Source organism: Grammomys surdaster, unplaced genomic scaffold, assembly GCF_004785775.1.
Source record: "Grammomys surdaster isolate TR1022 unplaced genomic scaffold, NIH_TR_1.0 125852, whole genome shotgun sequence".
Taxonomy (NCBI): Eukaryota; Metazoa; Chordata; class Mammalia; order Rodentia; family Muridae; genus Grammomys; species Grammomys surdaster.
In genome coordinates, this window is record NW_021620678.1 from 1,050,876 (window position 1) to 1,073,591 (window position 22,716).

Below are 22,716 nucleotides of genomic sequence, written 5' to 3' on the forward strand. Positions count from 1 at the left end.
AAGAGCAGGCAGTGTTTCCACTCTTCCACATTCAGGACCCCTTTCCTAGCAATGGTGCCGCCCACAGTGGGCGGAGCTTCCCACATCCATTAACTTAGTTAAGGTAACTTCCCACAGACATGCCACAGGTCGTCCCCATGTAGACAACCCCCCACTGAGACTCTCTTCCCAGGTGATTCTAGGTTATGTCCACAGCTAACACTAACCATCAGAGGTGTCATTAAGTTGTAAACTATGATTTTATGTGGGGGAAACGGAGAGGGGCACTTAGTTTCTAGCTATAACAATATTTTTTTCTAACTTCACCCTCAAACTCTAATTATGTTTCACATACTGTTAAGGGGGAGGATGAGGGGGAACGGAGAGGGAGGAAGAGGAAGCACCTACCTACCTACCTACCTGCCTGACAGTGGCCACACAACCACACTCCCTGGGAGCAGGAGGGGGCCACTGCAGTGACAGCAATGACAGCAATGACCATGGTGACATGGGCTTGTGGCCCTGTGATACTTTGTGGGTTGGGCACTACATTAGCCTCATCCTTCCCAAGTGAGTCAGCGTGAGCTGGCAGGGGAAGTGTCTCAGTAGTGGCCCAGTGCAAATCACTGGGGTGTCAACTGTGCAAATGCTCCAGCAACCTCTGAGGGCAAGGGTTACACCCACTCTACAGACAAAGCTGCTGAGGTCTAGAGCGTAACAGAGAGACCAGATACGGGGCCCTTGGCCCAGAATCCCAGCCACCATTGCACCTTGGCTGCTGGCTAAGCCAGCCTCATTTGCCAGCACCCACTTGCGGCACATTAAGGGATGAACAGATGCAAGGCAGGCGTTGATCAGCCGCAGCTATTCCAGGCTGGTGCCCCCTCACCGCCTCCTGAAGCACGCCCACCTGGCTGCCCCTCCCAGTCCCATGCACAGGGCTGTCCATCTCTCTGGCAGCCACTCCAATAGGGCCAAGGAGCTGCCTCCCACCCAGTTCAGGAGAGCTAATTCCTATTGCTCACATCTGCCCAGATGGCTGTGGTGACACTTGTCCAGGTCTGTGCCCTGTGCATATGCACACACACAAGCACACTCACCCCTCCCCAGGGGCACTGGCCCTTGTTGTATCATTGTCTAGAGGATCTGATAACTGGGCACGCAGGCAGAGTAGGGCAGAATGGAGACCTTGTTCCAGTAAAGTTCAATACACCACAGACTAAGTTTAGTTTTTGGTCATTTTAATTGTAAAAACCAAGACGTTTATATAAATAAGACCGCTGTGTAAAATATGATTCACCCTTCTACTAAAACCCTTCTTCCCACACTCAAAAAGAATCTAGAAAAGCCAGCAAGGTAAGAAGTACAAATCGCATGCGGTCCCTGATGAAGTCCCTGGCAGGCCAGGTTTCCCTGCTAACGGGGCCTCACGGTGAGATCACTCCTGGCCCAGGTGTCTCACCGGGAGCTCAGCAACGCTTTGAGAAGTCGCTCTACACCATGGCCCTAGCCCTCCGCCATGCAGCGGCTCTGGTGGAGGTGGTCTGAAAGGTTCATGTGGCCCGGGCTGGGAGAAGGGGACAGGAAGACTGTGTGACCCTCATGCCACAGCCAGGGCTGTGGACTGCTGGTCCAGTAAGATGTGGTGGTTTGTTCAGCCCCGGGTCAGGCTGGGGAAGGGGAGGGGGAGCTCCTTCTCCAATGACAAGGAGAGACTTGCCCTGTGTCTCATGAGAGGAGCCTTGTCTTCGGCTGACTCCAAATGGCCACTAACAAGGGCAGTAGATACTTCCCAGCATTCCTCGGGGCAGAAGGGCTTTAGGGCTGCTGGGATGGAAGGTGGGGCCAGTTCATTTCAAGGAGAAGAATTATACGCCTCACCCCCTCACCTGCCGCACCCCACCCTCATGAAGAGCACTGAGGGAGAGGACAGAGAGCCTAGGAGTGGAGGTCAACAAGTTCACACTCTGATTGTGGCTCAGGAAACTGGTACACAAGGACAAAAGAAAGGACTCTACTCTCCTCGAAAGAACCAGGCTCTGTCTAGGGGAGCCTGGGGAGCCAGCCCCCCAGCCCAGAGGCCAGGCGGGAGAGCTGCAAGGATGGGGGTCAGGAGCATTTCCACACACACACAGCCAGGGTCCCCCCGAAGTACAGGTACAGGAGGTTCTTCACCTCGTGGGTGATCTCAAACCCAAAGCCCTCGCCAATCACCACATGCCAGGAGGAGCCGAACTTCTTGTCCATTGTCTCCTTGATCATCTTTGCAGCACTCTGGAAGAGAGAGGATGCCAGTCAGGGGCAGTGACAGGCACACACCAGCTCCTACACCAGGAAGAAGCGTGGCCCTGAGCTCTAGGCACAAACAGGCTGCTGCCTGACCTTAGTCTGCCTGCAAGATCACCACAGATGTTTCTACACAGTTCCCTCCTGCAGGGGAACAGCACCTGGACACCTGTCAGGAAGGAACTGGTGAAGGCTGGAAGAGATGGTGGCTTGAGAAAGGCTGGCTGAGGGCTGGCTGTGTCACTCTGGGATCCAGACCAGCACCAGCACCCTCAGCTGTGAGCCAGAGCAAAGGGGCCCAAGGCTGCCATGGAGACCAGAGGAAATAAGAGAGTGGGGGGCTCTGTGCAGGATGTCCTGAGAACGGCTTGCTCCCAGCAGGGGTGGCAGGCCTCAGAAGGACCCCAGTCCACAGTGGCACTCCACATCCCCTGCAGGCTCTTTCCGAACGCTTCCTTCAGCATGAGGAGGTTTGGAGACACTGAGCATTGTGTCTCCACACCTCAATAGCTCAGGAGACAGGCACCCCCACCCAACCCCCAGCCTGCCACTACCCTCTCTCACAGCGGCCTGAGTGGCACTACTGTGCTGAGACCCGTGGCCACAGTCCCAGGACCTAGAGCAATATCTGTTGTGGAGCTGGGACTCTTTCTGAATGGATGGATGAATTCATGGATGAATGCCTGGCAAGCCTCTGCTCATGGCTGGGATGGAGAAGCCCTAGCCAACAGCCCACTCGAAGAGTCTGGGGCAGAGATGGTATGGAGAGCCTGTTGGTTTCCCTCCCTCAGGGGCTGGGTGTAGCCCTTGGTACCCTGGCTAGAACCGCCCTCTTCTCTCACTGGCCTTCCAGAATAGGGACCACCTCCAAACAAGGCTCCAGCTTTGTCCCAGCAGGACTGTGGAGCTGGCTACAGGAGCCACCCTATCACACATGGGGTCACCAGAGGCACAAGGGGCCGCCTGCACTGACGCCAATACCTCGTTGTTGTTGGAGAATTTCTCACAGGCTGTGACACAAAGCTCCATGGTCTCCACTCGCATCTCCTCTGGCATGTCCGAGTGCTAGAGACAGGGCAGGGTGACAAACAGAGAGAGGCTTAGCCGTGACCTGGCCTTCCTGGCCAGCCTCTCAGTTTTAAGTTTAAGGCATGGACACTAGGCAGCTTCCCTGGCCCAGCCTTGGGCAAGTGATTTGTTCCTGGCTGGGGCTTACAGCTGGGGCGGAACAGGCATGATGGCAACGCGCTACAGGCTCTGGGGCCTATGCCTCTCTGCCAGGGACATGTGTGGGAGGGAGCTCCACCAGAGGAAGTGGGCTCTCATTCAGAGCCAGCAGGGATGACCTAGCCACTCCTGGGCCCGCTTCCCTCTGCTCCTTGGCTCTTCTTTCTCAGGCAGTTTGCCAGGTTCCTCTTCCTTCCAGATGGAAGCCTGGGCCTGTCTTTATCCTCTCCTCTTCAGCCAAGCCTTTCCTCTCCACACAGCCGTACCTTACAGGGGGAGGGGATTGTCACCCCCTCCTTGGGCTCTGGTCTCCCATGTCCCACTGCCCAGGTGAACTTCACTCAGTTGTCTAAAATTTCTGGACAATTTCTTGATTTTCTTCCCCTAACATCCAGGTCCCACCGTCAGTGAGCACCTCGGCCAGGGCCAGCCTCACACCTCCACTACAGGACTTGGCTACTGCACCTCTGTCACTGGGCAATGGCGGTCTTAACGCTTTCTTCTGAATCCACTCTCCTAAGATCAGCGAGTGATTTTCTAACAACATGACACCCTACATCTGTCCCCTCACCGCTCCTTGGACCTCAGGACAGAAACCACATTCCTCACTGAGTTTCTCAAGTGGCTGCCAGCCAGGCCCGCACAGGCTGACCCCACCATAGCTCTGACCCTCACACCTGCCACTCCTCGGGGCCTCAAATCAGCAGTGTTGGTGACGACAAACTTGTCCCACTCAGCCCCCTATGCTGGCTGCTTCTTTGAGGGACAGATGCTTCCTCAAGTCCTTGCCAGGCCACCTAACTAGATGAGTGCCCTTGATCTGACATCTTCCAGGCACTGGCCTCTGTACCAGCTCAGTTTTTCTTTATAGCACCTATTGCCTGCCATCGTTCAGACCAGACCATCATCTGCCTTGCTGCCTACCATCTCCACAGCGCCTAGAGCACGTTCGACATACAGCAGGTAGCCTGAACATAACTGGTGATTGAATGAATGGATGAAAGAATGAATCACTGTGACTGTTAATGTTTGGGGTGAAGCCAGCAGAGCCCTGTTCTCCTCACTGCACGCTCCACCCACCTGCAGGCAGTGGGGCCTGGTGGTCACTTCCCTCCCTTCTCAGGCTTACCCTGACCAGGGGGAAGGTCTGCAGCCGTTTATAGTCAGCCTCCTCTTTCTTCCCTTCAGTCTCTCCCATGATCCTCCCAGCGTGCCCTCAGGAGGAGAGGAGGGCTTTAGGAGGTGCTGGGCCCAGCAGTCACAGCGCCCGACAGGCTGGGGAAGCAGGCCTTGCCAAGTTGGCGGGAGCAGAAAATGTCTTTCCCCAAGGGGTGCTGCAGAAAACAGGAAAAGCAGGAGGGAAGAGTTGGCTTCAAAACCACACATCACAAATTAGAAATGTCTCAGTGACAATCTGACACCTCCCCATCTCAACGCCTCTGCCTCCTCTCCCAAATGGCCAGCATATCTGCAGACGGAGGGTGAGTCAACCCGAGATGCTGCAAGAACACACTGTCATTGTCAAGACAGATACTCACTGTGGGCCAGGCCCAGGATGGAGCTGAGAGCTAACAATTAGCAAGGACAGTTTCTGAGTACCAATGACAGCATGTCTGGTTCAAAGGAAGCCAAATGCACAGGTGACTACTGACAATTGGGACCTGTCACAAAGTGAGGGGTCCTTTCTGCAGGACCCTGCTCTACAGAATAGAACAGTGCTGTGTGGTGGCCTTCTTGGCACACCAGGTGCCTTGCTGGTCCTTGCCTATTTTCCCCAGAGCTATTTGGTCCTGTCTAGTCTAGCTGGTCCAGGAGCTGGCAGACCCAGGTGCTGGTACCAGTTCAGCCAATGACCAGCAACACAGCCTGGAGCAAGGGAGTTCTCATCAGTGACTGGGGCCACACCCATGACAGGGAACTCAAAGAGCAGGCACCTGGGTTTCAGTCACTGGCTGTTCCCTTCCTTTGGCCTCCAGGGGACTCAATGATAGTTCTAGACCTTCCCTCACCACCCCATTCCAAGACAGGATTTCTAGACCCTTTCTAGACTCAAGCCCCTCCCCAGTACACCTGGGCATCTAATGACCCGAAGAGCTCCAGGCCTGGAGAAGCCAGGATGCTGCTTCATCATCCTAGGATGAAATCAAAGGGCTTCCTCTCTCACAGGTACTGATGTGCATGGGTGCAAACCACTGCGATGATGAACTGTTCTCAGCAGCTCACGGAGGACAAACGAGGCCACCCACCATAGCAGGAGAGCCGCCACCTCTGGCCTGAGGTCACTCAGCTCAGGAGGAGCACTGGCTACAGCCTTGCCCTGGGTCAGCTCCCTCACTTCATGTACACACATGGGTCCTTGCTGCACACTTGGCCATGAGTGTGGCTCAGATGACCTGGCAGTGATTTCAATGCTCCACCTCCTTCCCAGAGCCTGTGGTTCTGGGGTGACTGATTTGGTCGAGCACTGCGATTCCTGGGGACTCTCTCCAGGCTGCACTCTACTCTTAATTCACACCTCTCTGATGCTGCCCCATTGGTGGATACCCTCAGCAAGGCTCAAAGCTTGGCATGGACTCCACCACTCCACAACACGGTGTTTTCTGACTTCCCAGGGGACAGATGGCTCCCCTTATCTTCCAACTCTGGGCATTTGTACAACTTGGGTTTTAGCAGGTTTTGTTTGTCTCTACATACGAGCTGGCTGTTTACCAAGCACAGTCTCACCGAGCACTTTTTGGTCAGGTTTCTTGTTCCACAAAACCCAGTGGGCTGCTTGTCTCTGCTCACCAGCATTAAAGACTGCCTGCCATCTTGCTCTCCCAGCTTTAGTGACGCCACCTCCCTGGCTCCTGAGCCACTCTCATCTGGCAGGGGGTGCCAGGCTCTCCACTTTGTTTACCTCTGCAAATCCCAAGTGGGAACGACTTAAAGTGTGGGAGCAGCTGCTCAGCATCTTCCACTTATGTGCTTCAACTCAAGTTGATTCATCCTCAGAACTAAGAAAGGCTGCCAGGCAGGAGATGGGGCGGGGCATAGGGAGACACAACACCCATAGTGAACACCACCTTAAAGACCATCATGTCTGTAGCCTCAAAGAGAATCTATGGAGGCTCACAGGACTTCAGGGGTGCTACCAGAGCCCACTCTTCACCAGGATAGTTCTAAGGAGCACCAGCATGGAGTGGAATGCCAAGTCAGAACATTTATGTCTAGGGACTACAGGTCTAGCAAAGCACTCGCTTAGCAGGGGAAAGGCCCTGAGTTCGATCCCTAACGCTGCAAAATAGATATATAAGCCACAAACCGATGGGACATTGAGGTCTAGACGCCGGTTCTGTAAGAGAATGGAGTTCTGCCACCTCCTTGGCTTTGGAGGCCTGAACAAGGGGCTGCAGCAAGGCCTAGGTTTCTTCTTGGAGATGGCTCTCTCCTCTCGGCAGGCTGACACAAGCCTCCTGTGAATGGCGTGAAGCACCCACTGTTCTGTGGGGCTGGCTGTTCGGCCCTCTAGGGCTACCCGTCTTCCAGCCAGAACTCAGCCAACATTATTCAACCAAACATGCTATGGCCCATGACTCACGACCACACAGCTCCTCCTAATGACTGCAGATGCTCTGGCAATCCAAACGGGTAAGACTTACAGACCGTTAGAGATGACGAGCTTCCACAAAGAAAGGGAAGAGAGCTTCTTATGACCCTGTATCATTCTGGTGCAGCTCCAGTTCAGCCACGATTAGCACACCCTGCTGAACGGATGTTACCAAAATAGCACAGCTTGGGTTTTAATAACCTTATCAATCTCCCGTGTGAATGAGCGCATGCCTGAGAGAAGCTACATCAGACCAGACCACACTTTAATAATGTAAGTGCCACAGTCAGGGGACCAAAAGTTCAACGGCATGCCATCAGGCCCGTGGTGGCACGTGCTTCCCTCAGGACTCCTTTAGTGTTCTAAGCAACCTCACCCAGGAGGTGACACAGGGCTGCCCATGGTCTTGTCACAGCCAGTGCACCTGTTTGGAAGGCCCTGTTCTCTGTGACACTGACCTTAAATCACCATTTGTTACTGTGTTTCTGAGTATTTGAGGAGGATCTTTAAGAGGACATGGGCTCTGGAAAGTAAAGCCAAAAGTATCTGCCAACTGTGTGTGCATGCATGTTGTGTGTTCACGTGCATATGTGCTAACACTTAATGCTTGGAACATTCTTGGTCTTTAGGTTTATAGCCCACTACATAACCAAGAGACTACGGGAGCTTTTAGAGCGTGTCAGGTAGTTTTGGAAACAGTGTTTCCAAAGGCAGGTTCAGTGGGTGGGTCTGAACTCACATCTGCTCTGACACTGCAGATGCTCATCTGGATATGGGGACTGAGCAGGCCCTACCTCACAGGAAGGAGCAGCAGCTGTTGCTGGGGTGGCAGGAAGGGGACCTTTGCCATCTTTCTTCCCAGGAGCCAGTGATATTAAGCATTTGGCCCAGCACACTGTGACTTGCCCCATTCCCACTGCGGGCCAGCCACTGCTTTAGCACTGGAGGAGAAGGGTCGTGAGGCCACCAGGGAAGCCTGGCTGGACCGGTGAAGGCAGTGGCATGCCTACATTCCACTTCATCTTCACACAGGCTGTTTCATCTTGACACCATCAGAGCTCCCCAGGGAACTGGCCTCCAACTCTCAGGCCCCTAAGGGAGGAGAGAATACGCCATCCAGAGCTCACAGAGCTTTGGTAGCTAGCCGGAAAGAGCACAGCCAACATGTGTGGGGCCAGGATCCGAGTCTAGATCAGCCTCCTGACTTCACTTAGTGAAACAACTCCAGTCTTGGCATCTTCCAGGTCAGCCCCCTCTCTGTGCCTGCCCCCACCTCTATCCATAGCAGGTGTGTTCTGAGGCCCCCCCCCCCCAGTCAGCAGAGTAAGGAATGAGAGGCAAGAAGGTAGTTGGGTTCAGTATGACTAAGTAGCTGGTGTTGGTTCAAACTTCTAGAGTTTGACCTAGAGTAGTTTATTTTAGGCATATTTAACAACAGCACAGTTAGGTGAAAATTTTCTTGGTGGTAATTAACTCAATCCCACACACACAATAAAGCTTGAGGCATGCCTGCAGCGACTCTTTGTAATGTACATTTCCATAAAGATGTACATTTTCCATAAAGATGGCTCTGTAGATTGTCACACTCATGATTAGGGTCTTAGGGAAAAGCCAGTGTGATTTCAGTCACACAGCACAACAGTCCCCAGGCTATTAGCCATGTCTGTTTCCAGCCTTCTGGGCAGGATATCAGGTTATGCATTCCTTCCTCTGAAGAAGTAGCCTGTGTGTTTAATATTCCAGGCTCCCTGTGTGCTTATGTGACCACAAGGACCTCTGTGGCTCCCGGATCTCCCCCTTTTTAATGTTTTAAGGACTGAATTTGGCTGCACAAGGTTGAACGCCTTGCCTGCATGGCTGGTCTATCATAGGCAAGCATAAGAAGATTAATTATAAGACTAGTTAAGGGAGGACCAAGGAAAGGGGAAAGCCATTTCAACCATGCCAGCCAATCAAAGGTCACTTCTGAGATGTTGTTTTTCTCCTTATGCAAAACATTAATTTAACCATTGACAGTATGAGGAGAATCTGGCACATTAAAGCAATACATGATTTAAGCAAATTGTGGTCACTAAGATTATGCTTGAGCAACAGCTAGTCTACAGTAGCTCTTTGTAAAACTGTGGCTTCTCCGGGCCTCCCACATGCCCACACCGGGGACGTCCACCCAGCACATGCACCTGGCACCTCGGTCATCACATCACTGCCTTTTCTGACATGTCTGCCCCCTGCCTCTACAAACACATGAGAACAAAGCTGATAAAGTGAGAAGGGTCCCGGGACACCGACAGTCAGGTCAGGTGATGATCGGATCCTCAAAGGCCTGGGTTACCAGGTCAGGCCAGAGTGAGGAGCAAAGCCAGGGCTGCCAGGCTGCCACTCTCCAATCTGACTGTAAGAACATCAGATTTCTCTCATCTAGCCGGGTGTGGTGGCACAGGCCTGTAATCTCAGCACTCAGAGGCCAGCCTGGCCTATATTGTGGGTTTCAGACCAAACAAGGAGTTAGACCAAGACCTTATCTTCCCCCAACCCTTCCCTGCTTGGTTTTTCCAAGACAGGCTTTCTCTGAGTATCCCTGACTGTTCTGGTACTTGTTTTATAGACCAGGCTGCCCTCAAACTTACAGAGATCCACCTGCCTCTGCCTCCAGAGTGCTGGGATTAAAGGTGCATGCCACCAACACCTGGCTTGAGACCTTGTCTTAAAAAACTTTTCTTAAAAGTTAAAAGAAGGAAAGATGGAAGGAAGGCAGGCAGGCAGACATAGGCGGGCAGGCATAGACGGGCGGGCATAGACGGGCAGGCATAGGCAGCCATGGGCAGCCATAGGCAGCCATAGGCAGGCAGGCACAGGGAGGCAGGCACAGGGAGGCAGGCTCAGGAGGCAGCCATAGGCAGGCAGCCATAGGGAGGCCAGCCCGCCATCATCTGCTGTAAACCAGAGACAGGTTGACAGTAAGGAGGGGGTAACTTCAATCCTTAAAAAAAGTTATCTTTCTACACATACAAAAGCTGTCTCACTTGCTTTTAAAAGGTCTTTACTTTTTATCAATCATACTGAGGCCCAGGGATAACTTGGTTCTGCTTTGATCATGGGGAGGGAAGAGGAAGAGAAGGGAAGCGGATGAGAGGTGGGATTAGGAGAAACATCTGTTGACTCGTTGAGCTAGGCGATTCAACGTTTTCTTTGTCCAACACCTCGTGCTAAACGACAGTGAATCACACCATACACCCCCACGGATATACCCAAATTTGGATGTGTCCCCAAACATTTCTGTAGGAGACAAGTGTAATAAAAAGTCATACCCATGGCAGCCGTGGACTCCGCACGAGAGCAGCTGCTTACGGCACAGGTTACGCAGGCTCCCGCCCCACTTCTTCCACACTCAGCAGAACAGATTTGAACGCAAGGAATTAAAGGTGACGTTATTACAGGATCGAACTGCATGAAGCACTGATTCATTTCCTAGGAAACCGCTGACAATTGCTAATCAGCAGTCACATCGTACAAGTGATCACAATCTTACCACGTGTCCGAGTCCAGACAATACCCCACAGCTTCAGGATGCGGGCGCGTTTACTGTCCCAGAATGAGTATTCCAGTGGTGGGCACATGGCAGAAGTCCAAAAGATATCCAAAATGTAATTAGAGTATATTTAAACTGCCTCCTGGGAGGGGAGAGGGCCATTCAAAGCCATCCAATAATACTAAGTAGGCGCTTCAGCTGGGATGGCTCAGCTTGGCTTGCTGCACAACCATGAGGATTTTCGTTCAGGTTCCCAGCATCCACTCCAACAGCTGGGTGCAGGGCTGGAAGGATGGCTCTATGCTAAAAGTGCTTGCTATGTAAGTCAGACACCTGACTTCAACCCAGAACCCATGTGAAAGGAGAGACCCAGCTCCAGAAAGTTCTCCTTTGATCTCTATGTGCACACTGGGGAAGTATGTGCATGCTTGCACCCCCTCTTTCTCTCATATGAGTGCACACACCCAGAGGTGTTTGGGTGCTGTGCTATGTGCCTGTAATCCTAGAGCTGGGTACGCAGGGACAGGAGGACCCTGGGGCTTGTTGGCCAGCCAGTAGAGTCAATTAGTGAGTTACAGGTCTGAAGGGAGACCCTGTCTAACAAAGCCAAAGGTGGCGAGTGACTGAGGATACCAGCCATGTGTCTCTGACCTCCATATGATATGCATGTACAAACATGTGCGCAGACGCTCCCACATATGGACCATGTATGCGCACACACAAGTTTTAAAGACATATATTTACTTAACACTGATGTTCAGCCAGAGTCCAGGAGAGGGATTCTACACACAGGCTCTCAAAAATTCATCACCCCCCAAAAGCTGTCAGACGGGCACTATTTACTGTCCCCATGCTACTACTGATGAGCACACAGCCTGAGCAAAGCAAAATGCCTTTCCATCCAGCTGAGACACGGAGGGCCAGAGCCCACTCAAAGTGTACACGACTTCAAGACTACGCTTTCAACAACTTCACTATAAGTAAGCAAGAGGCAGCACTTCCATCATAGAGTTTCCAGCATACACGAAAACTGACCTAGGAGTTGTGGTCCGTGGCAGAAAGGCTCCCTGACATGTGGGCATGGGAAGAGTCTCCAGACAAGAGGAGCAATGCAGTGGTTGAAAGTTCAAGGCTTCCCAGGACCAGGAGACAGAACACAATTGAGAAGGGAGAAGAAAAAAAAAAGCCAGGGTTGGGTTGTGGAAGTATAGAGGGCCCTAAAACCCAGGCATAAAAGCATAGATTTTCTTTTTGCTCTCACATAACACAGGGTGGCCTTGAACTCCTGATACTGTTGCTATGACCAAGCACTTGGGCTGTAAGCATGCACAACCTTTCCTGGAGCTTTCAGGGTGGCTGGCAGCACAGAGGCTGGGGAGTTGGATTGACAGGGATGGCAGACAGGAAGCTACAGCGACAGCCCAGATAACAGACCTAAGAGACCAAAATGGTCTCAGGAATGGGAAGGGTGTGATGCCCCATGGAGGCACAATCAAGGTAACCTGACAACTTCCTCAGTGGAATGAACCTACCAGAGCATGGAAGAAACCAGGCAGAACAGATGGGCAGGGAGAGGCAGGCCAGCTTGATGCTAGCAGCTGGCAAAATACAAATGGAGACATTTAGTCAGGAGTAAAAGATGGCAGAATCATGGATGGTTGGAAAAGGGAAGCTGTGAATCCAATCCTCACATTCTCCTACCAACCTGCTCTTTGTTTCCTTACTCCCCCACCCCAAGACTCCCTAGCTACAAAGTATAGGGGAAGAGCAGAGCCAGAGGGCAGGCCTGAGGTTCATCTGCAGATGGGAAACTGAGGGTGCCTCACAGGAAAGTACTGGGCTCCTCCCAGGAGGGAAAGCGTGAGGTAGTAACAGACAAAAAGAAGAAATTGGAGGAAATGGATTAGTTTATAAAGTGTTTGCTACACCAGCATGAAGACTTGAGATTTCTTCCCAGCACCCATGTAAAAGGCTGGGTGTGGCGGCTACGCCTGTGAGCCCAGCATTGGGGAGGCAGCTGGAAGGATCCATCCTTGGAGCTCATGGGCCATGCAGCCCGATGGGGAGCTCCTGGTATCAATGAGAGAGATCCTGTCTCAATAAGGTGGAAAGTGATTCACCAAATGTTGACTTCCGGCCTCCACACGAAACTGCACACACAGGAACGCACATACGCACAGAAAAAAGCAAGTTAGCAAGTACAGAATCTACACTGGACTGGGGCCTTTGTACTTCAATTGCCAAAGGAGATGAGCTTCAGACTATTGGTTTTACAGATGCACTGACCGGTGTCCAGAGAGATCTCAAGTCATTCTTACAAATGGGAATCCAACTTAGGTCTGCCAAGTTCTTTGCATTACATAAAAGGTTAGGAGAACACATCCTAAGGGGCGCTTACAGTTGAGTCCAAGAACATCATCCTAGGACGTCAGAGTCCAAAAGGCCTTTGCGACCATTCAAACCCAATTTCGACTTTATAGATGGGAAGACTGAGTTGAGTACCCCCCGTCGGGCAATAGGAGTCATCTTAGATTCCCAGAGTGTCGCCAAATCTCCAAACCAAGTGGTCTGGGACCAGGCGATTTAGACCACCAGCCAGCAGCAAGATGGTGCGGGGACAAAGTGCTGCGGGAGTCAGAACAGGGAGGATGCGAGGGCATGGGACTAAACAGGACCCAAGATGAGTGAGGAGGAGCGGCCTGCAGAGTGGTGGTGGTACGCAATGTCCCTGCCGAGCTCCGCGGTCCCTTAAGTGGGACAAGGGGAGGTACTGGGCCGGGAACCGCGGGCTGGGGACCTAGGTGGGGCCTCGCGTTGGGCCAGGCCTTGTCCGCCCCGCGCGTCCTCCCGCTCTCCCTCAGGGCCAGCCCTCCCCGCCGCGCTGCCCGCCGCACTCTGCGGCCTCACCTGCTCCCGCGGGGGCCGGAGCCGAGGCCGCGGCCAGCGCACCCTCGCCAGGGTTGTCAAGGAGCGAGCAAGAGTGTCTTAGCAACCATCACGGAAGTCCCCTCCCGTCACCGGACGTTGACAGCAATTTCACTTATTATTGGTGTAGAGAAGTGCCAATTAATTCCCTAGGAGGCCGGAGCTTACGCGAGGGGCGTGGCTTAAAGATCGAGGAGGTGGGGCTTCGCTCATAGTCGTCTTAAAGCCTGCCGGAGCAGCTGCCGACAGACAGAAGTAGTTTTTGTAGAGGAACAAACTTCGTAAAGCTCTAATGCCCTGGGAGTTTTCGACATCGAAAATGACAGATGCAGTTTGCTGGTGTCGTGACGCTGATCTGCTATTTTACAAGGACCGCAAGAGTCTGATAACAACCATAATTTATGTAGTGTTTTAGTCCTTTAAAATGACTGTCTCATTGATTCTCAACACAGTACTTACTGACAACAGCAACCGTGATCCTGTCTGAACCAATGTATAAAACTAGAGAGACGGAAGGAAAGAATCAAGGAATAACCTCGGAGAAGGAACGCAGATCTTTCCCTTGTGCAAACCCTCCAGAGTCGCCTTGCCCTAGGGACTGGGAGACACCTGTATCATCAGATGCAGCTGTGTGGAACCTGCTTCTGATTCTTGGAAAGAAATGACCAGAGAATGTTAGAGCAGCTTACTGAGGGGAAGGTAAAGAGGAAGAGTGGATCAGAGAGTCAGTGGAATACCCCATAATTTAAACATTTACTCTATGCTTAACATGTACTCAATTGATGAAGCTCCACTAGCTGGTAATTCTGAGGAAAGCACAGCCCAGCAGGTAGAGAGCCACGAGAAGAAATGGAAAGAGAATCATCTATTCCACATGCTTCTATAGCAGACACTGCCGGAGTACTGGCTCTTTTAAGTGTGACACCGAGGTGGGCAGAGCCCAAGATGACCAGAAGGCTAATGTAAGTGGGACAGCAAGTTGCCTGGGAAACAGCGCAACAGTGGATCGGAGGTAGCTCCAGGAGGCCTGGGTGCAGGGTCAATGTAGTGTAAAGGTGAAGGGAGAGAAGGAAGCAGGGCAGTAGGAGAGGTTTGAGACCCATGCCCCCTGGTGGGAGGTGAGAATAGAGCACAGTAGTTGCTGGAAAGCTTCAGGGATGGTGATAACAAGGTGTGATCTGGGACACTGAATTAATCCTAGCCCTGTGCAGACCAAGGACACACCCTGGGCTTGGTGTGAGACTTGGCAGCATGAATTCAGCTTAGCACATGCCAGCTCCTAGCTTGCCTCCCTGGAAAGTTCTGGACTGTCTGTCTTACTCAGCCTCCAAATTCCCTTAATTCTCTTTTCCAACTTTCTCCAGGAGACGGAGGGCAGCCTTTGAGGGGGATGATGCTCTCGCTTCTGTCGCTTACACAAACGACTCCTCGAAGGGGTCCTTGTTTGCCATCTTCTCTTTCTCGCCTCCCATTCATTCTTCCGCCCACGGCAATCTGGCTTCCACTCCCACGATGTCTCTGAAATTCCCTCTCTCATGGTTACCAGTGACCTTCTGAGAAGCAGCAGCGATTGATAGACCTTCTTAGTCTGTATTTCACAGGAATCCAGCTTCCCTGCTGGCAGCACCAACTGCACAAACCTTTACATAGTTCTCCATCACAGAAGGAGTACCTACAGGTCTCTTTTGCAGTGCAGACTCCGGGATCTCCTGCAAGGGAATGGGGGAGTGCGGGGGGGTTTTACAGGCTGCCTTATGCCCATTAACAGGAAGAGCCACTGGGTCACAGGGCACCTCACTCTCTTGTGTCCCTCAGATTTCTAATTCATTTTTGGCTCCCATCTTTGGCTCTTGCTTTGCTCCTTAACGTGAATGTCTTTTTCTGGCAAGTGGTTCTGATTTGGATATGAAATGTCACCCACGGGCTTGTGGTTTGCACATTTGCTCTCCAGCTGGTAACACTGTTGGGGCAGGTTGTAGAACCTTTGGGACATCAGACCTAGCTGGGAGGCAGCTGGGGAGCAGGCCTTGAAGGTTACAGCCATGCCTTGTCCTGCCCTGCTTCCTGCCTTCCTCTTGGCTACCAGAGCCACCAAGACACAGGTGCCATGTCCTGGTAGACATGCTTCCCCTCCCTATTATAATGGAAATACTTCTGGATTATGAACCAGAAGAAACTTTTTTTTTTTTTTTTTTTGGACAGGGCTTTTCTGTGTATCCCTGACTGTTCCGAATCTTAGACCAGGCTGGTCTGGAGCTCAATGATCCATCTGCCTCCTAAGTGCTGGGATTAAAGGATCTGCCACAATGCCTGGCTACATTATCTTTGCTTAAATTGCTTCTGTCAGATACCTTGTCAGACTGACAAGAACAATAATACCTCCTCTCTGTTTGCTTGCTTTCTCATCCAGTGGGGTTCTAGTACTTACTGGAACTGTAGGTAGGAGGTGGGTACCCTGGAAATGACCCCTTCTTCCAGGAAGCAGTGCTCTTGATGTGTGCCTTGTTGAGAAATGCTGTTTTACAACTGTAAAAACTGGAAGAAAAAAAAAAAAAAGGGGAGGGGCTCTTAGGCCCACAGCTCCCTTTACCCTTGTCCTTTTACATCAGCAGTTCTCAACCTGTGGGTCGTGACCCCTTTGGAGGTTGTACCACCCTTTTACAGGGATCGCCTAAGTCCATAGGAAAACAAAATTTGTAACAGTAGCAAAATTCCAGATATGAAGTAGCAATGAAAACAATGTTATACTTGGGGGGTCTCAACAGCAGGAGGAACTTGAAGTGTCAGCATTAGGAAGGTTGAGGACCACTGAGCTAGATCCTGATTGCTCTTATCTTGTATTCCCCAGGATAGGCCTCTGTCTCGAAGGCAGCCCAGATGTCCAGCAGAATCCTGGCTGCCTCTACCAGAGTGGCCCACAAGCTTTTCCTTGTAGCGTGTCTCCAGCTTGGTCTTCCCACATTCCCCATCTGAGTAAATGACTGCACTCGCTACTTAGTTGCCTCTATCAGACCCCAAGCTGTCATCTTCAGACTTTCTCCACCCTAGCCTACCCCAGCCAGTGACTGGACTGCTAGTCCTCAGTCCTGTCTTCTCACAGGGCTGTCCCAGCACGGCACTAAGGCTGGAGCAATTGTTGTAGAAACTACTTCCGCCCCAGGCTTCCATCTGTAGCCCTGCCCTTCTCTAGTCTTCCATTCCAGTCAGCTTGCTCCTTCCCAAACCAACGTAAGGCCCTTGTTTAGTAGCTCCTTCCTGTTAGCCCACAGTGCACCAAGAGATCATGTGAATGTCCCAGGTTGGAGGTCAGGGCTCACCTTCCTCCTGCTTCAAGCCCCTAGCTGTACGAAGCAGGAGAAACCCAACCCTCCAGGCTCTTCCTCTGCTGAAGGCTGCTTCTCACTGAGCTCTCTCCTCCCGGGCCCCTGTGTTCTCCCCTGGCTCTTTATTCTCTTGCTCTGGTCACATGAGCCTATACATTCTTGTGATGAGGATCCTAGGTAAACATAAGTCCCTTGAGTTCTCACCTCTCTCTGTGTGTTACTGAAACCTCCTGTCTGTCCCATGGCTAGATTCCCTCTCCTGTGAGCTCCAGGCCGAGATCCTAAACAGGGACCAGGTGTTCTAAGGACCCTTGATGCTTGACCCAGAGGCACAGTGGTAGGGAGGTGTCTCGGCTCTCAGGCCTGCCACTGGATTGAGGAATACATCACACACAGGTGTGCTTAGTTGTGGAGGAGGAGGAGGAACAAAAATCAGGTGTCCCTTCCTGTCCCCTCTTCTAGAACAGAGCTGGCTTTAAACCAATCTGATAAACAAGAAGTTCTATTTTCTTATACCCTCCGCACTGAAATGTAACCATTCTGAGTCTGCATTTCATTTTTTATAAAAGTCAAATCTCATTGTTTATAGCCCAGGCTACCCTCTTAACTGCTGCTCCTTCTGCTCAGCCTCCCAAGTGGTAAGATGACAGCCATGTGCCAACAGGCCCAGCCATGAGACCTTGCTTCAGACCAACTGTTGAATGTATTGAGTCTATTAATAATGTTTTTGTTTTCCATTTTATTTTCTTCTTCCAAAAATGATTTATTTATTTAAATTAATTTGTTAATTTTCATGTGTATAGGTATTTTGCCTGCACACATATTAGTGTACCACATCCGTGTCCAGTGCTTGTAAACTCCAGAATCAAATCCCCTGGAGCTGGAGTTAACAGATGGTGGGAATCAAACCAAGGCCCCAAGAGCAGCCAGTGCTTTTAACCACTGAGCCCCCCTCCAGCTCCATTTCTACGTTAGTATTTTCTACTGTCTTATCTTTATGCCACCCTGTTCCCGTTTTCCGCTAGCTCTTCCTTTTCCAACTCCTGGGGATGGAGATTTTACTATCCGTCCTTCCTCCTTCCCAACCTTTGTGTTTAACAAACAAGCTTCCCTCTTACCAGGGCCTCAGCTACAGGTTGGTTTTACATCAATCTGACACAGTAGATTCATCTCAACATCTGAGACAGAGGGAACCTCGGTGGTGAAAACATCAAGCCTGAAGGGCATGTTCTTAATTGATGATTGACAGGGAAGGGTTCAGCCCATTGTGGAGCCATCCCTGGGCTGGTGGTCCTGGATTCTATAAGAAAACAGGCTGAGCAAGCCATGGGGAGCAAGCCAGTAAGCAGCACTCCTCCATGGCCTCTGCATCAGCTCCTGCCTCTAGGTTTCTGTCCTGTTTGAGTTCCTGCTTTGGCTTCCCTCAATGGACTGTGACCCAAGATACAGTAGCAAAATAAACCCTTCTTCCCCCATGTGGCTGTATCCTTTCAGCACAGTGATAGGGCTGTTAACGAAGACACATGTGTTAGTGTTGTCTGTTTTCATTATCATTCAGTTCAACTAAACAAGTTGCCTGATCAAAGATGACTTCTTCACTGGGTGTGGTGGCTCACACCTGGAATCTCAGCATTTGGGAGGCTGAGGCAGAAGAATCTAGTGTGCAAGGTCAGCCTTGGCTCCATAGTGAGGGCTTGTCTCAACAACAGCAACACAAATACATCTGTGTGTTACTTAAAAGTGTATTGTATCAAGCCGCTGGTTGCTGGATGCCTTTGATTCTAGTACTTAGGAGGCAAAGGTGGCTACAAAGTAAGACCCTGATTCAATAAAATAAAATAAAGTGTATCACATGATTCACAAGCATTAGTAATGAATCCCTCTTTTTGTTACTAACATCTACTTTCATTCTCAGTATGATTTTCTGGAATTTTTGAGACTGGCTTTTGTTCATGCACAGGATGAGTTATATATTACTCTTCTACCGATTCTATAACAAACGATGCCAAGGTCGGTGACTTAAGAGCACAGCCTGACCATCTGCTGGTTCTGGAGGTCGGAAATGAGTCTCACTGGGTTAAAAAATTAAGGCATCCCTAGTGCTGTGTTCCTTCCAGGTCTCAGGGGAGGCTGTGGCCTTTCCTTTTCCAACCAGTTGTAAAAAAAATAATATAGGAGGCTGGAGAGATGGTTCAGTGGTTAAGAGCACTGACTGCTCTTCCCCAGGTCCTGAGTTCAATTCCCAGCAACCACATGGTGGCTCACAACCCTCTGTAATGGGATCCGATGCCGTCTTCTGGTGTGTCTGAAGACAGCGACGGTGTACTCACATGCATGAGATAAATAAATAACAGAGAACGGCCCTGGAGGCATGGAACAGTGATGAAGAGCGCTTGCTGCTCTTCCAGGGGAACCAAATTCAGTTCCCAGCACCCACGTGCTGGCTCACAACTGCCTACAACTTCAGCTCCAGGGGCTCCTGTACATCTCCCCACACCCCCAATCACCGCAAATAAAAAAATAAAACTAAATCTTAAAAAAAAAATGAAGAATCCCTTATTGCCCTTCAACAGTGTCCCCCGACAACAAAATCCTGCAAATGTAAAGGACAGAGTCACTAGCATAGAGGTAGTGGCTCCCCTTATTTTATTTGTTCCTGTGAGTATGTGTGTGCAGATGTGTGAATTTGTGGGTCCTGGCTGGTTTTGTGTCAACCGGACATAAGCTAGAGTCATCAGAGAGGAAGGAGCCTCCGTTGAGGAAATGCCTCCATGAGATCCAGCTGTAAGGCATGTTCTCAATTAGTGACTGATGGGAGAGGGCCCAGCCCATTGTGGATGGGGCCATCCCTGGGCGGCTGGTGATCCTGGGTTCTGTAAGGAAGCCGGCGGAGCAAGCCTTCCCTGTTTGAGTTCCTGAAGTGGCTGGTATTTTAATTTAACGAATGAGAGACTGAGACTTTGTGGGACTATTTCCCATGCACTGTACTTCAAGAGTGCAACTTGTGCGGACCCCTGAAAGCCCTTCTGGAGCACCTCATCTTGAACCTTCACTTTTTTTTTTTTAAAGATTTATTTATTTATAATGTCTACAGTGTTCTGCCTGCTTGTACACCTGCAGGCCAGCAGAGGGCACCAGATCTCATTACAGATGGCTGTGGGCCACCATGTGGTTGCTGGGAATTGAACTCAGGACCATTGAAAGCACAATCGGTGCTCTTAACCACTGGGCCACCTCTCCAGTCACTGAACCTTCACTTCTAACAAGATGCTCTCACCTATTTGTCCTCTTGTACATACAAACCTGCTGCTTGCCTGAGGCATCTCTTTTAAGTGTCCAGGTGCCCCTGGAGGAAAGCTGTAGCCCCGAGGCCAGGCTCATCCCTTTGAAATACTCTTCTCTCTGGGACCTTTGTTCCCCAACTCTAGCCCGGTGCCTTACTGGGTGGTGTGTGTGTGTGTGGGTGTTTGATGTCTCTGGGTTTTCTCAGTGAGACAGTCAATCTGCAGAAGAAGCCCCCGCTTCAGCTTTTGTTTCTTCGAGACATATTTTGATGTTCCTGAGGGGACTAAAGGCTCCTTAAGTCCTACACACACACACTCCCTCATGCATCGTCCCTGTGTTCAGATGAATGTCTCCCAAAGGCCCCAGTATTTAAAGTGTGGTCCCCAGCTTGGCACTATTGGAAGGACTTGAAACTTTTGATTGGTGGGAACTTAGTAGGAGGCCCTTAGGGCATGGATGACATGTCCCTCAAAGTCCTCCTTCTCCCTCTCTTCCTCCTCTTCCTTCTCCTCTTCCTCCTTCCTAACCATGAGGTGAGTGGTTTTATTTCTCACAAACTCTTGCTGTAGTATGTTGCTCTGGGTTCAAAACACACCCTCTTTTGAAGAGAAGTGGAGGAGGGGTGGGGGTGGGGTTAGTGAAAGGGGAAGGTGGGGGGAGGAACCAGGAGGAGAGAAAGGAGGGAAACTGGTTAGGATGCAATAAATGAATGAATAGACAGACAGACAGACAGACAGAAGACAAAACAAACAGTGGAGCCTATCCATGGACTAAAATTTGCATGAGGTAAAAGGAAACACTTTCTCTCTTAAGTGGATCAGCTCAGGTGGTTAATTTCAGTGGCCAAGGCTAAAGCAGTGTGTTCCTTCTGGAATCCGGGCTGCATAAATACCTGGGTGCTATCACTTCCTGATCCTGGCAAAGCCTTTTCCTGGGTCTCAGTTCTCTCCTGTTACTTCCCTTGCTGAGCTGTTCAGCTACTATGGGCCAACTACTGAGAACGGTGAGAGCCTGGCTCGTAGTAAGCACTCGGTAGATTTCAGTCACTATTATCCAGAAACTGTGTTCAGTAAGCACCTAGTCTGCACTAAGTAGGGTGTATACATAGCAGTGGAAAAAGGAAAATCTGGTTCCTTGGCCATGGAGGTGATGTACATTCTGTAGGACACTCTCGATGGCCCACAATAAAAACAAACAAGGGGTTTTTACAAAGAGAGGCACATGCTGTAACCACCAGAATGTGGCCCCCAAGCAGGTACACATTTAGGTCCATGCTGAAGGGCTTGGTCCCCAGATCTGGAATACAGGGAAAAGATAGGACAAATGATGGATGACCAGGCAGCCAATTAGCCCAGGATAGCCAGTAAGATGGTTTGAATAGGAATGGCTTCCATAGACTCATGTGTGTGAATGCTTAGTTCTCAGGGAGTGGCACTATTAGGAAGTGTGGCCTTGTTTGAGGAAGTGTGTCACTGTGGAAGCCAACTTTGTGGTCTTATAAGCTCAAGTCTGACCAGTGTGGCCCAGTCTCCTCCTGCTGCCTGTGAGTCAAGACATGGAATTCTCAGCTCCGTCTCTACTATCATGCCTGCCTTGTCTCTAGCTGCATGCTGCCATGCTTCCCAACAGGATGAAAAATGACTGATGCTCTGAAACTGTAAGCCAACCCCGACTAAAAGTTTTTCGTTATAAGAGCTGCTCTGGCCATGGTGTCTCTTCACAGTAGTAAAACCCCAACTGAGATTTCTGTGAGTGCTATACAACAAGCTAGATTTAAGTAGCAAGTGAAAGTCAGTCTGCGGGGAATGAGGAGAAGGAGCAGTCTGGTCCCAGGGAGATGCATGTGCATATTCTCTCCATCTGATACATGTCAGGGAACAGCATGACGGCCAACATGTCCAGAGTGTGGTAGGCAGAGGGGGAGAGTGGCTGAGTGAGGGCTGGGATGACGGATGATGTCTTTACTGCACACGAAATACACCAGGGAGGCTGGGCTTGATGGCACGTGCTTTGAATCACAACAGGCCAAAATGAAATGGTAAAACCAAGTCTTAAAAAGAAACATGCTGGGTGCTGGGTGGCACACACCTTTAATCCCAACACTCAGGAGGCAGAGGCAGAGGCAGCAGATCTGTGAGTTTGAGGCTAGCCTGGTCTACATAGTGAGTTCCAGGACAGCCAGGGCTATGTACTATGTAGAGATCCTGTTTAAAATAAAACAACACCCCCCCTACGCAGACACACACACATACATCACACCACACACTCACACACACACACAGAGAGAGAGAGAGAGAGAGAGAGAGAGAGAGAGAGAGAGAGAGAGAGAGAGAGAGAGAAAGAGCTAACATATCACTGGCAGTGGCAGCCTGTGCATGGTATCCTGGAGACTGAGCTGAGACAGACACTTCTAAACCCTCTATCCCTCCAGCTCTGCCTTCCTCCCCTCTCCTGCAGTGTTTTCTATCCTACATGGGAGCACAGAGGTCAAGTTCCTGGTCCCAGGCTTCTGAGAAGAGGCCCACTCCAGCTCTGGGGTTGACAGTGGGCCCTGCCCTGGAATTTGCTGAATT

The 22,716-nt window shown here is 50.8% G+C and overlaps 1 protein-coding gene across 1 annotated transcript; it reads right to left on the reverse strand.

The window, feature by feature from the left end:
- Window positions 1-1,199: 1,199 nt before the first annotated feature.
- Dnal4 (dynein axonemal light chain 4) lies at window positions 1,200-13,626 on the reverse strand. Its single transcript, XM_028789968.1, has 4 exons — window positions 13,518-13,626; window positions 4,622-4,826; window positions 3,247-3,330; window positions 1,200-2,253 (listed from the first exon to the last, which is right to left on the reverse strand). The coding sequence occupies exons 2-4, from the start codon at window positions 4,688-4,690 to the stop codon at window positions 2,089-2,091; spliced, it is 318 nt and encodes a 105-aa protein (XP_028645801.1). The 5' UTR covers window positions 4,691-4,826; window positions 13,518-13,626; the 3' UTR covers window positions 1,200-2,088.
- Between the last annotated feature and the right edge of the window lie 9,090 nt (window positions 13,627-22,716).

Excerpts from the sequence above, each read along its gene's own strand:
- Dnal4 (XM_028789968.1), bottom strand. The coding sequence starts at position 4,690 with ATGGGAGAGACTGAAGGGAAGAAAGAGGAGGCTGACTATAAACGGCTG. Across the intron at positions 3,331-4,621 it reads AGACCTTCCCCCTGGTCAGG|CACTCGGACATGCCAGAGGA; the intron begins GTAAGCCTGAGA and ends CCCTGTCTCTAG. Across the intron at positions 2,254-3,246 it reads AATTCTCCAACAACAACGAG|AGTGCTGCAAAGATGATCAA; the intron begins GTATTGGCGTCA and ends TCTCTCTTCCAG.